This window comes from Heterodontus francisci, chromosome 2 (genome assembly GCF_036365525.1).
Source record: "Heterodontus francisci isolate sHetFra1 chromosome 2, sHetFra1.hap1, whole genome shotgun sequence".
Taxonomy (NCBI): Eukaryota; Metazoa; Chordata; class Chondrichthyes; order Heterodontiformes; family Heterodontidae; genus Heterodontus; species Heterodontus francisci.
In genome coordinates this window covers 89,207,785-89,222,308 of record NC_090372.1, presented here as the reverse complement: position 1 = coordinate 89,222,308, position 14,524 = coordinate 89,207,785, and the positions used below count along the sequence as shown (strand labels likewise).

The following is a 14,524-nucleotide window of genomic DNA, read 5'->3' as shown; positions in this document are numbered from 1 at the left end:
ATGAGCAGACACCAGGCATCAGTCAATTGATGTTTATGATCAAGTGAAAAAAAATGCTGGCACCAAAAACTGCATATTTTACTCTTTTAAAATTAATAAGATTCCTTTATGTATTTCTTCTTTAAACTTATTTCAATTTATTAGTGTGGTTCTCTACTTGTATTAAAGTATTATTTTCCTTCTGGACATATCAGACTCTTTTGTTAACTAAACATATTTCAAAGGTTTTCATTCTCTATTTCCTGGTAATCTTTGCAGCAGAATTTCAATTAGCCTGTTATGTGAAAACAACTGTTACCACTTCCAAACCAAATGCTAATCAGTTGTCAACATTATTTACAATAAACACAGTATATTTTGGTTAGTACTAATACTTTATTAACAAATTATTTTCTATTTCAGCAAACCTTTTTACATCACCTTTTAAAGATTTTGTCCTGAGCTATCAGTTTCATTTGCAGTAGTGATTTTGATGATCACTGGTGATACATACAAGGTAGGGAAAGCTTTTATTGACATTACTGTACATGGAAACATCATTTTCTTGTCACAATTTACACTTGGCTAAACTACTAATAGTCTGCAATAAAGCTGCAGGCTTTGACAGCTAGAATGTACAAAATGATTCCCTAGCTTTGTTGTGCTGTGAACATTTATGCTTAGGTCTGGAAAGGCTGGAATGAAACATTATGCAGGAAAGCTAAAGCGAAGAAGTCAAGTAAATCTACTAAAGACTTTCCTTTAAAGTATCTGACATTGCATGGCTGCACTGTAAACTCAATGTCCAAATGGGAAGAAACAAAAACAAAACAAAATGTCAGCCATATAAATCATCCAGAGGAATTATCAGAGAAGACATTAAAGCTTCAGATTTACAAATGGTTTCATCATGCATCTGGAATTCATTCAAACTTGTTGCGGCTAGCAGTTGAACAGAAAAATGTAAAAATATAAACCGACAAATCAGCGTAAGCATAGAAAATTTCCTTTCACTTTTGTTTTTCTCAGTGCAACAACTCAGTTGAACGGAAATAGTAATTCAACTTAATTCAGCTCTGGTAAACCTCAAAGTAAACACAACCACTATTTAATCACTTATTATGAGAAAATTACATTTAAAGATGCTGATTTATAACATTCTTAAATGAACTGTACAAGAAGGTGTGTGGCAGTTATAGTGTCCGTACATCTTAATACTTGGCTTTGACTCCAGTCAAAATAAATACACACTGAACTCCATGAAGACAGCCGTACACCTTCCTGAACATGATTCGCTAGGATGCTTAAAAATTAAACTAATCATGTCTGCTATTTCATTCCTTCCAACATTTGCAAATTATATCAGACATATTATTACATCAGAGATATACAGCATAAAGCTACAGATTCACAAGACACCATTTACAAGTTTATAGTTGGGTAAATAGCAGGCAGCAAGCTGCTGTACTGTGCTGACAGTTAATGAAGACAATTGTCACAGTGTCCCATTTTGTTTTGTTTCATCCTACAGAGAGAAATTAAATGTACATATAAGACTTTAGGTTAATGCCCTTACACACATTTACAGACTATTCACAAGACATGGAAACATTACATGAAAACACTGTGTAAAAAGGCTGATGTTATGGTATTTTGCAGACCCTATACATTTCTACAACACAAAATCTACTCATATTATCCGTGTAATAGATTTTCCTATGGAAGGATTGCTTTACTTCTTTTTGCTGAATAATGATGCAGCCATTCAAAGTCCATGTAGGTTACTGCAGGAGCAAGTTTCTTTCCATGTTATTTAATTCCATGATTATCACTGCATAGTTCCCTGTTTGAATTATTGCAGTACTTTGTTATTACTTTTCTAATGTTCTGTCCTGTACATAGGCATGTCAGTAAGGAGCAAATAGAACTGGAGTGTGTGCTGCCCGTATAGGTCCAGGAGCTGGTCGAAGAAGTGCCGGAGGCAGAGCTGCTGTTTGGAATAGAGTGGCTGCTGGGCCAGAGCGCAAAGCAAATGGTGAATTCACTGCAGCAGCAGCAGCTGCAGCCGCAGCAAAGGGGTTTGGTAAAAGGCGAGCAGCCAGTGGCTTAGTAAGTTCCTTCTGAAAGGCTAGTTTCACCTGTAAAAAGAGAACACTGCAGTGAAAAATGTTTGAATAGAAATTAAGGGTTTTCTTGAATATAAAGCATTGGCATCATATACTATGCTTGATCATTAATCTGACCTTTCATAATCCAGAACTATTTTCATTTTGATACATTTTTAAATTCATGTCAGCAATGAAAATACTGTTTTAAGAAAAAAGAAATCAAGCAATATAACATGCTTTATTTATTCACAATAAAACCAGTTACTGAAGAGACGTTTCTTCCCTACCCCGACCATACAGATGGATGTTACATATTTAAAAAAGCAAACTCTAATTTGACTGATACAGCATTCATTTTGAAATCAAATTCCAAAAGGGATATGCACAGGAAGCCATCATTAATTTATTCAAAGTCATCGCAGTTACATGGGATCAAAAAGTGTCAGAACACTCTGAATGGTAAGGAGTGGACTCTTAATTCTTCTAAGCAATTAATTTTCCAAGTTCAGCACTTGTAGGGAAATAGTATGTTCCCCAAGCTCCTTTTGCTTAATCAGCAATTATATTAATACTGTTATGAAAGTGCTTCCTTTTTTAATATTTTTTGAGGACTTGTTTAAAAGTTGTGTAAATAGATTTATTTGATAGAGGGAAGAGATTTCATAGATGCTGGACTTTGTTTTTTAAAAAGGTCACAGAAAGGACTTGAGATTTAGTTTAAAAACAAACTCTTACTGGAAGTCACATGTCTTAAGCTAAGTAAACAGCAGGAGCCTTGGAGACTAGGACAGCTGTTTACAGAGTAGTGACATGTCAAGATTTTATGGTGGTTAAGAGTTGGTTTCATTTTTGATATTGTTTTGAGTCAGTTGGGGGCAAGCCTGCTCAGAAAGAAGTCATCAGCTCATCCTTTATCCACCTCTCTGAGAAACTCTGAGAATCCAGTGCGATAGCTGAAACCCCTGATGCAGTGATTCTCCTGGAAAGCCTGCCAGACTAATCCTTAATGTTGCCTGAAAAGAACTGCTTCAAATAGATACCAGTGACTGCCATCTACATGTATTTGGATCCCAGAATAAAGGACTGGGAATATACCATATCTTGTCCCTTTCCTTAAGAATTAACAAGTATTTGGCCAAAGTATTTTTTTTGTCTTTTTTGTAAAGAGATCACCGCAGAAAAAACTTCTTTATTTTTTCTTTAACCAGTGTGTGTGTGTTTTGGGTTAATTTGGAAGGGAACTTTCATATTTCAACCTGTGTATTAATAAGCTTTGCATCTTTATTGAATAAGTCTTGTTTTATAATAAATTAATAATTTTGTTATTTCTTAAAGAAGCCTGGTTGGTGGATTTTATTCTGAAACTAAAATAAAGTATATAATCGCCCATTTCAGTAACTGAGTAAAACATTTAACTATGTGTTGTGACCCGTGGAGAAGTGGAACTAGAGAAAAACAGTGCACTCCTCCAGCCTCCGTCGTAACATATAATTGGGGGCATGGTGCTGGATACCCCAAAGCCGACAATGTGCAATTGTTAGCGGGGTAATAATAATTGAAATGAGGAAAAGAAAAACACCAGGTTTCTTGTACATTGGAGTAAAGCATACACTACCAGAATGGCTACTTTTGATGCAAGTGCGTTTGTGCAGCAGTCTGGAGTAGATTATGAGTCTTATTGATGGCCAATTAAGGGCCTCATCCCACCGCTGGCGGTATTAGCCCAGTGGCAAGCAGGCTTGTTGCCACACAGGGAGCACTCCATGCAAACCTGCACGAGGTGCTTGCCAGCTCCGGGGGGTGGGGGGAACCCTTATTAAAAAGCACCTAGTGCCTGATCGAGGGACTTGGCATTGGGCGGGGGCCACCCCCTCCTCTGTGACCCCCACCCTGCGAAACACCTCCCGCCCTGATTCATCTGTGAACTGGGTCCACCACCTCAGGTGAGTCCAATACTGGCAGCAGCCACTGCCTCCATGGTGGCGCTGCTTAGTTAAAGAGCTGTTGGCCTCCGATTGGCCAGCAGCTCTCAGCAGGTAGGACTTCCATCACCAGGGTCCTTCATCATGGGGAAGGCCCGCCACTGTCCACCTAAGTGCCTAATTGGCATGTAATGCGATGGGCCTTCCCCAGAGGAGGTGATACGGGGTGCTCGCCAGCACTTTAGCCGATGGTTGAGACCCCTGTCGCCCAGATAGAATCCCAGCCATGGCATGCATACTCTCTTCCCAAAGAGGCATGTTCCACTTAAATTAACATAAAAGCTTAGGCGGAGGTTAGCAAAGCTAAAGTTTATGGACCCTATTTGTATAAGTGCACTCCTGGAATTTAACCAGTCAAAAGTGCATCGCTTATCAGCATCCAGTCCAACCACCCTATCCATTAGGGCACTGGCTTGCAGTATTATCTGGAGCCAAGTAGGAAGAATTACAGCTCCCAATGGCAGGCTTGTCTCTCCAAGTCCTGTTTTTGAGCCAGGCTGGCTGGTCAGTCATTAATAGTGTCCTGGAATACTGAGAGCCTGCCTGGATTGAATATCAATTACTGAGTATATCACAGAGAGTTGACTCAGTTCTAATCTACTATTGTCAAGTGGGACATTTTGAGATCACCTTGACCCTGATGACCTTTTCACTCAGACAAGGTTCATAATTGATCATTGGACTACCAAAAACACAGTTTTGAGCTATCAGCATGGTTAACAGCACATCCCACCATAACATTTGTGAATGTGTTGCCTTCATTATTTTAGCACAACCATGTACATGTACATCATATGCCATAAATGCACTAACATTTGGTGACTTGTGCCAAAATTGAGAGAACTGTCCTACAGACTAGTCAAGCAACAGCCTGATGTAGGACTGAATATTATTTGGGAGATGCCGGTCCCATTGTCAGGCCCAGAGCTGGGCGCATTGGTGGTAGAATGGCCAGCTGCACGGGATTCAGCAGCAGCTGGCCAATTAAGCCTAATAAGCCATGAACTCTGACCAATTGTGCGGATGGGCCTGGAGACAGGAAGCATGCGTAAGGTGATGTCTCAGCAGTTGATGGTGACATTTTTAAAGGGCTATCAGGCCTGCAGTGCACTCTGTATTCTGAAGGCCTGGAAGGGGAGGAGGTCATATTGGATATTTAGAGATGGCTGACAGGAGACCCCTTGTTGTCCGATGCTTCCCTGATGCCTCTCTCCAGGTGTCCTACAGGCTGCCAGGGAGAGGAGGGACATCTTGTTCCTGAGAGATGGGAGGAGGAGACCTGGGAGCCAAACCAAGCAGGCATAGCTGCAGATTGTGGAGGAGGTCAGCAGCTGTGGGATTCAGTGCCATGAACGGCTCAATGACCACATCCAGGCTGCGAAAGTGAGTATCATTTAATGCCTTCATCCTCTTGGGCCTTGCATCTGGCGAATCAGGACAGAGCATTGGGAGGAGGGATCAACTCCCCCAGACACCGTCAAAGGATCAGGGGATGCAAAATGACAGCGGCATGGCAAGTTGGCCCTGAAAGGAGGTCCCCTGTCATAGCACTATCTTGCGAGGCCTCTAGAAAGGGAACACATGTAGGAGGGGATAAAAACAAGAAATGTTGGAAATACTCAGCAGGTCTGGCAGCACCTGTGGAGTGAGAAGCAGAGTTAACGTTTCAGGTTAGTGACCCTTCTTCAGTACTGACAAATATTAGAAATGTAAAAGGTTTCAAGCAAGTAAAGTCGGGGGTGGGGCAAGAGATAACAAAAGAGGTGTAGATAGGACAAGGTCACAGAGAATAACAGAGAAGGTCATGGAACAAAGGCAAAACAGTATGTTAATGTTGTGCTGAAAGACAATGCGTTAGTACAGAGAGGGTGTGAATTAATTGTGAAGCACAAAGCACACCAAGCACAAACATTAACATTTTTTTTCAAAGAACAGAAACAGTGGGTAGGCACAGTAGAAACAAACTAACCAAACTAAAAAAATTAAAATAAAATAACCAAAGAAAAAAGAAAAAAAGAGAAAATAACTAAACATAAAAAGGGTGGGGGGGGGGTCTGTCATGCTCTGAAATTATTGAACTCAATGTTCAGTCCAGTAGGCTGTAGTGTGCCTAATCGGTAGATGAGATGCTGTTCCTCAAGCTTGCGTTGATGTTCGCTGGAACACTGCAGCAATCCCAGGACAGAGATGTGAGCATGAGAGCAGGGGGGGGTGTTGAAATGGCAAGCAACCGGAAGCTCAGGGTCATGCTTACGGACTGAGCAGAGGTGTTCCGCAATGCGGTCAGCGAATCTGCGTTTGGTCTCCCCATTGTAGAGGAGACCACACTGTGAGCAGCGAATACTGTATACTACATTGAAAGAAGTACAAGTAAATCGCTGCTCCACCTGAAAGGAGTGTTTGGGGCCTTGGATACTGAGGAGAGACGAAGTAAACGGGCAGGTATTACACCTCCTGCGATTGCAGGGGAAGGTGCCGTTGGAAGGGGACGAGGTGGTGGGGGTAATGGAGGAGTGGACCAGGGTGCCGCGGAGGGAACGATCCCTTTGGAATGCTGACAAGGGAAGGGAGGGGAAGATGCGTTTGTAGTGGTATCACGCTGGATGTGGCGCAAGTGGCGGAGGATGATCCCTTAGATATGGAGGCTAGTGGGGTGGAATGTGAGGTACAAGGGCCATAAAGAATCAAGGGCCATAAAGAATCAAGTGAAATGCAAATTTATAAGGGCACTGCGAGCCTCCCTTGCACTCTTGTCCAATCTCCTGCTGCTCCTGGGGTCCTTCATCTGGCCTGACTTGCCCATCTTCCACTCCACACCCTCATTGTCTGAGGAGGCAGTCTGCTCCTCACTTTCCTTGTTGCTCATCAACTCCCTCCACTGCAGGGCCAAGTGTAACACACAGCAAGCCAGAATGATATGTGAGACCCCTGCTTGGGCACTCGGAAGGGCTCAGCAGACCGTTCTCGGCACCTAGCAGATCAATAGCCTACTCAATGGTAGCTTGCGTTGTCCTGTGGCGGGTGTTGTATCTCTCCTCTGCGTTTGTATGTGGGCTGCTCACAGACATCAGTAGCCAGGTCCTCAGTAGGTTGTTCTTGTCTCTAACAATCCAGCCCTGAAGGCTGGAGGGAGGGTGGAAAAGTTCAGGCACCTGGGACTGCCTCAAAATGTAGGCATTGAGGCAACTTCCCAGGTAGTGTGCACACACTTGAAATATCCATTTACAGTGTTCACAGACCAGTTGTACATTGAGGGATTGGAAGCCCTTCCTGTTGATGAAGGCTGTTGGCTGGTGTTCTAGAGCTTTGATGGTGACATGCATGCAGTCGATGACACCCTGCACCTGGGGGAATCCAACAATGGCCCCGAACCCAATGGTCCTCTCAGCTTGAGAGTGCACATTGACACCAGCCATCCAGAAAGGGGCACTGGTGACCTCTTTGATGTGCCGCTGGCTGTGAGATCCCACACGTGTCCCCTGTGGATCTCTTGAATGATTCGGTGTTGTAGAAGTTCAGTGCCATGATGACCTTCAAGGCCACTGGCATTGGATTCCCACCAAGTCCCCTGGGGCACAGCTCATTCTGTATCATGGCACACAGGGTCTGTCACAGCCTCCCTGGAAAGGCGGAGTCTTCTCAGACAACTGCAGGTAGTTGAGCCTTGACCTGCACACTCGCTCTGGAGGGTACCTCCTTCCACACAGGGCAGTTCCCTCTCTCTCTCTCCTCTTGCCCTACTGCCACATCCAAAGGCTGCTGCTGACCCTCCTGCAGGCTTACAGGCCGTTGTGATGCCGCTGCAGGTGCTTGGTCCTCCCTCCCACTCAGCTGCAACATGTCTTCAACAGGGTCTCCAAAGTCTGGATGAATGAGCCCCATAATAAGTGGCCTCTCCCTGAAAGGCTGTCCTTCCCTGCCAGTGGCCCCCTCTTGTTGCCATCACTTGTGATCCTTGCCCAGGTGTCCCTTGCCCATTGCCCTCCTTTTATTGGCCCCCCCTGCAGCTCAGCCAAACTTCCGCTCACTCCTGAAATGCTAAGCTCAACCCCACCCTTCGTGGCCCTTCCAGACCCTCGATGGTTGCCCTCCGAATAGACTCCCCTTGAAGGAGGCGAGACTCTGAAGCCCCATGAGACACAAGCACTGCTTATAAAATTGAATCCACTCCATAAAATCACTTTCAATTGGCCTGTTAATTATCTCAATTACCTGCCTGCCGCATCACCGTCAGACCTCCACCCATCCTGTTTTCCATGTGGACAAAATCGGGATGGGATGTCACAAATCCGACGCGATCAGTCCTGAATTTATGCTCTCCCACGCCTCCATACCCATCCACTTTGTTCCCTTAAAATCCAGCCCTTTGACATACTCATAGAATCATGATATTCAGTCAATGTCTCAGACACCTCTATCACTATCCCTAGGTATGTCCTGTCCCACTAGCAAGTCAGGCCTACCAGAGATGCTGACACAGTAGTATACAGTCATGAGGGCGTGACCTTGATAGTCCACATTAAAAAAAAATTTGCATTTATAGGGCGCTTTTCATGACGCCCGGACGTCTCAAAGCACTTTACAGCCAATGAATAAGAGCAAAATCCTGCAGATGCTGGAACTCTGAAATGAGAACAGAAAGTGCCAGAAGTACTCAGCAGGTTTGGCAGTATCTGTGTTAACATTTCAGGTCTTCAACACTTCATCAGACCTGTTCTGTTTTCTGTTCTCATTACAGCCAATGAAGTTCTTTTGAAGTGTAGTCACTGTCCTAATGTAGGAAACGTGGCAGCCAAGTTGTGCACAGCAAGATTCCACAAACAACAATATGATGATGACCCGAAAATCTCTTTTTGTGATGTTGATTGAGAGATAAATATTGGCCAGGACACCAGGGATAACTGCCCTGCAGTTCTTTAAAATAGTGCCATGGGATCTTTTTCATCCACCTGAGCAGGCAGACGGGGTTCGGTTTAACATCTCATCCAAAAGACAGCATCTTTGACAGTGCAGCACTCCCTCAGTACTGCATGGAGTGTCAGTCTAGATTGTTGTGCTCAAACCTGAGACTGAGACTTGAATCAAGGATCCTTGCAATTCAGAGGTGAGATTGCTACCAACTGAACCATGGCTGATAACAGTGACTCCAGACCCCATGAAGTCTCATGGCATCAGGTGAAATATGGACAAGGAAACCTCCTGCTGATTACCACCTGCCGCCCTCCCTCAGCTGATGAATCAGTACTTCTCCATGTTGAACACCACTTGGAAGAAGCACTGAGGGTAGCAAGGGCACAAAATGCAACGTGGGGAGCGAGACTTCAATGTCCATCACCAAGAGTGGCTCAGTAGCACCACTACTGACCGAGCTGGCCAAGTCCTAAAGGACATAGCTGCCAGGCTGGGCTGTGGCAGGTAGTGAGAGAACCATCACGAGTGAAAAACCTACTTGACCCCATCCTCACCAATCTATATGTACCAGAGGCATCTGTCCATGAAAGTATTTGCAGGAGTAACCACTGCACAGGTCTTGTGGAGACAAAGTCTCGTCTGCACACTTGGAACACCCTGCATCGTGTGCCACTACCACCTTGCGAAATGAACAGATCAAGCAGCCCAAAACTGGGCTTCTATGAGATGCTGTGGGCCATCAGCAACAGAAGAATTATATTCCACCACAAATTGTAATCTCATGAATTGGTGTACCCCTCACTCTACCATTATCATCAAGCCAGGGGATCAACCCTGGTTCAATGAGGTGCGAAACAGCATTCCAGGTGCAGCACCAGGGAAACCTAAAAATGTCGCGCCAACTTGGTGAAGCTACAACACAGGACTACATGCATGCAAAACAGCAGAAGCAACATGTGTTAGACAGAGCTATGCAATCCCACAAACAATGGATTAGATCAAAGCTCTGTAGTTTTGCCATATGCAGTTGTGGATAGTGGTGGACAATTAAACAACCAATGGAGCAGTACTGTCCTGGCAGACCCATTGTCTCAGCATGTTCCTGCCCCACTGAACTTATTTCTTCCTATCTTGACTCTATCTTTTCTCCCCTGGTCCAGTCTCTTCCCGCCTGCATCCGTGACTCTTCTGACGCTCTACGTCATTTTGACAATTTCCAGTTTCCTGGCCCCAACCGCCTCCTCGTCACTATAGACATCCAATCGCTCTACACCTCCATCCCCCACCAGGACGGTTTGAGGGCTCTCCGCTTCGTCCTTGAACAGCGACCCAACCAGTCCCCATCCACCACCACCCTCCTCCGCCTGGATGAACTTGCTCCCACATTGAACAACTTCTCCTCCAACTCCACTCACTTCCTTCAAGTAAAAGGGGTTGCTATGGGTACCCGCATGGGTCCTAGTTATGCCTGTCTTTTTGTGGGATATGTCGAAAATTCCTTGTTCCAGTCCTACTCAGGCCCCCTCCCCCAACTCTTTTTCCGGTACATTGATGACTGTATCGGTGCTGTTTCCTACTCCCACCCCCAACTGGAAAACTTTATCAACTTTGCTTCCCATTTCCACCCTTCTTTCACCTTTACATGGTCCATCTCCGACACTCCTCTTCCCTTCCTCGACTTCTCTGTCTCCGTCTCTGGGGATAGGCTGTCTACTAATATTCATTATAAGCCAACCGACGCCCACAGCTACCTCAACTACACTTCTTCACACCCTGCCTCCTGTAAGGATTCCATTTCATTCTCCCAGTTTCTCTGTCTCTGACGCATCTGCTTTGATGATGCTACCTTCCATGACAGCGCTTCTGATATGTCTTCCTTTTTCCTCAACCGAGGATTCCCCTCACTGTAGTTGACAGGGCCCCCAACCGTGTCCGGCCCATTTCCCACACCTCTAACCTCACCCCTTCCCCTCCCTCCCAGAACCGCGACAGGGTTCCCCTTGTCCTCACTTTCCACCCCACCAGCCTCCACATCCAAAAGATCATCCTCCACCATTTCCACCACATTCAGCGTGATGCCACTACCAAACGCATCTTCCCCTCCCCTCCCCTGTCAGCATTCCGAAGGGATCATTCCTTCCGTGACACCCTGGTCCACTCCTCCAATACCCCCAACACCTCGTCCCCTTCCCACTGCACCTTCCCCTGCAATCGCAGGAGGTGTAAAACCTGCCTTTTTACCCCCTCTCTCCTCACTAACCAAGGTCCTAAACACTCCTTTCAGGTGAAGCAGTGATTTATTTGTACTTCTTTCAATTTAGTATTATGTATTCACTGCTCACAATGTGGTCTCCTCTACAGTGGGGAGATCAAACGCAGACTGGGTGACCCCTTTGCGGAACACCTCTGCTCAGTCCGAAAGCATGACCCTGAGCATCCGGTTGCTTGCCATTTCAACACCCCACCCCCTGCTCTCATGCTCACATATCTGTCCTGGGATTGCTGCAGTGTTCCAGCGAACATCAACGCAAGCTCGAGGAACAGCATCTCATTTACCGATTAGGCACGCTACAGCCTGCTGGACTGAACATTGAATTCAATAATTTCAGAGCATGACAGGCTCCCCATTTTTTCTTTTCAGTTATTTTTTCTTTTTTGTTTTTATTTTATTTTATTTTAGTTTGTTTCATCACTCATTTTTCTTACCATGTGCCTGCCCACCGTTTTTTTCATGTTTGTGCTTTGGGCCAGGGCTATTAGGTTTTCTGTCCATTAACACACTCTCTGTACTAATACTTTGTCTTTCAGCATACCATTAACATACTGTTTGCCCTTGGTCCATGACCTTCTGGTCAGTTATTTTATGTGACCATCTGTTCTATCAACACCTTGCCTTTTGTTATCTCTTGCCCCATCCCTGCTTTATTTGCTTAAAACTTATTACATTTCTAACCTTTGTCAGTTCTGATGAAGGGACACTGACCTGAAACGTTAACTCTGCTTCTCTCTTCACAGATGCTGCCAGACCTGCTGAGTATTTCCAGCATTTCTTAATTTTGTACTGGAGGAGGAGGCTCCATGAATATTCCCATCCTCAATGATGGCAGACGCCAGCACATCAGTACAAAAGACAAAGCTGAAACAGTTGCAACCATCTTCAAGCAGAAGTGCCGAGTGAATGATACATCTTGGCCTCCGCCTGAGGTTCCCACCATCACAGAAGCCAGTCTTCAGCCAATTTGATTCATTCCACATGATATCAAAATATGGCTGTACACACTGGATACAACAAAGGCTATGGGCACTGACGACATCCAGATTGTAGTACTGGAGACTTGTGCTCCAGAACCAGCCGCACCTCTAGCCAAGCTGTTCCATTACAGCTACAGCACTGCATCTGCCAGATAAAGTGGAAAATTGCCCATGTGTATTTCATCCACAAAAAGCAGGACAAATCCAACTCGGCCAATTACTGCCCCATCAGCCTACTCTCAAGTAGCAGCAGAGTGTTGGAAGGTGTCGTTGATAGTCCTATCATGTGGCAATTACTCACCAATAACCTGTTTAGTTTAGTTTAGAGATACAGCACTGAAACAGGCCCTTCGGCCCACCAAGTCTGTGCCGACCATTAACCACCCATTTATTCGAATCCTACACTAATCCCATATTCCTGTCACATCCCCAACTGTCCCTATATATTTCCCTACCATCTACCTATACTAGGGGCAATTTATAATGGCCAATTAACCTATCAACCTGCAAGTCTTTGGCACGTGGGAGGAAACCGGAGCACCCGGAGGAAACCCACGCAGACACAGGGAGAACTTGCAAACTCCACACAGGCAGTACCCAGAATCGAACCTGGGTCCCTGGAGCTGTGAGGCTGCGGTGCTAACCACTGCGCCACTGTGCCTGCCCATCAATGTTCAGTTTGGACTCTGCCAGGGCAAAATGACTCCAAACCTCATTACAGTCTTGGCCCAAACATGGACAAAAGCTGAATTCCAGGGGTGAGGTGAGAATGATTTCCCTTAATATTAAGGCAGCATTTGACCAAGTGTGGCATCAAGAAATTCTAGTAAAATTTAAGTCAATGGGAATAAAGGGGAAAACTCTTCACTGGTTGGAGCACAAAGGAAGATGGTTGTGGTTGGTGGAGGCCAATCATCTCTGCCCCAGGACATTGCTGCAGGAGTTCCCCAGGGTAATGTCCTAAACCCAGCATCTTCAGCTGCTTCATCAATGACCTTCCATCTAATATAAGGTCAGAAATAGGAATGTTCACTGATTGCACAGTGTTCAGTTCCATTCATAACTCTTCAGGTAATGAATCAGTCCAGGCCCACATGCAGCAACACCTATAAAACATTCATGCTTGGGGTGGTAAATGGCAGGGGACACTCATACCGCACAAATGACAGGCAACGACCATCTCCAACAAGACAGAGTCTAACCACTGCCCCTTGACATTCAATGACATTACCAAATGCCCCATCATCAACACCCTGACAGTCACCATTGACCAGAAACTTAACCAGACCAGCTACATAAATATTATAGCTGCCAGAGCAGGTCAGAAGTTGGATATTCTCTGGAAAGTGACTCACCTCTGACTCCCTAAAGCTTGTCCATCATTTACAATTCAGGAATGTGATAGATGAGTGCAGCACCAACAACATTCAAGAAGCTCAACACCATCCAGGACAAAGCAGCCCGCTTGATTGGCACCCCATCAACCACCTTCCACATTCACTTCCTCCACCACCTATTCACTTTGGCTGCAGTGTGTACCATCTATAAGATGCACTGCAGCAAATTGCCAAGGCTGTTGTGTGTTGTTGTTGTATTTAGTAAGATAACAGGGATGTTCTGGAGAAAATCTCAGACTCAGGATAAGGTCAACTAAGAACTGTTTATTATTTCTATACTATATACACTCTCATCAAGCCTCCTAAACTAGCATCCTTCGTGCTGTTCTCTCTTCTCTCCAGCCTAACCTCATGCGACTATAACACCATCACTCTTATGGTGGGAGGGGTGCTCTCACTGTCTTCCGCATTAACCCTTTACATCCTTATACTACATCTCCCCGCAAGTCTTTATCCAACATTTTATCAAACATATTTACATACTTGACTTATCTACTACCCTCTCTCCACGCAAGTCTCTGACTTCACAGATTTAGTCTGTTAGGAGGTTTGACAACATTCCTGATCTGTTTGTAGTCTGACTGAGACAATCAGTAATCTCGCTTGTAAGTCTGGATCGCTGACTTGGTTGCTTCTTACTACGGATTGTAATGTTTGTTCAGATTGGATTTGTTCCTCTTCATCTGGATCTTCTAAATGAATGACTGGCTGTTGCTTTTGAGGAATAGGAATGATAGTTCTCCTATTTCTTCTTTCATTTCCTTTAGTCATGTGTATAATATTCAATTGCTGTGCATACGGATTACTGGACTTTTTTGTGTCTATGGATTACTGTACCTTCTCTTTCCCGATCATGTATCCATACTCTTTGACCATTGTTTAGTTCAGTTAAGTT

At 44.8% G+C, this 14,524-nt stretch overlaps 1 protein-coding gene across 6 annotated transcripts in view; it reads right to left on the bottom strand.

Moving 5' to 3' along the window:
* Positions 1 to 372: 372 nt before the first annotated feature.
* The window catches only part of LOC137385236 (zinc finger protein 385D-like), an 812,282-nt gene continuing 798,130 nt past the window's right edge, over positions 373 to 14,524 (bottom strand). For all 6 annotated transcript variants that reach the window (XM_068060224.1, XM_068060229.1, XM_068008611.1 and 3 more), the window contains one exon: positions 373 to 2,117. In XM_068060224.1, coding sequence (XP_067916325.1) covers positions 1,887 to 2,117 — 231 coding nt within the window. In that variant the 3' untranslated portion in view covers positions 373 to 1,886. The remainder of the gene's footprint in view (positions 2,118 to 14,524) is intronic.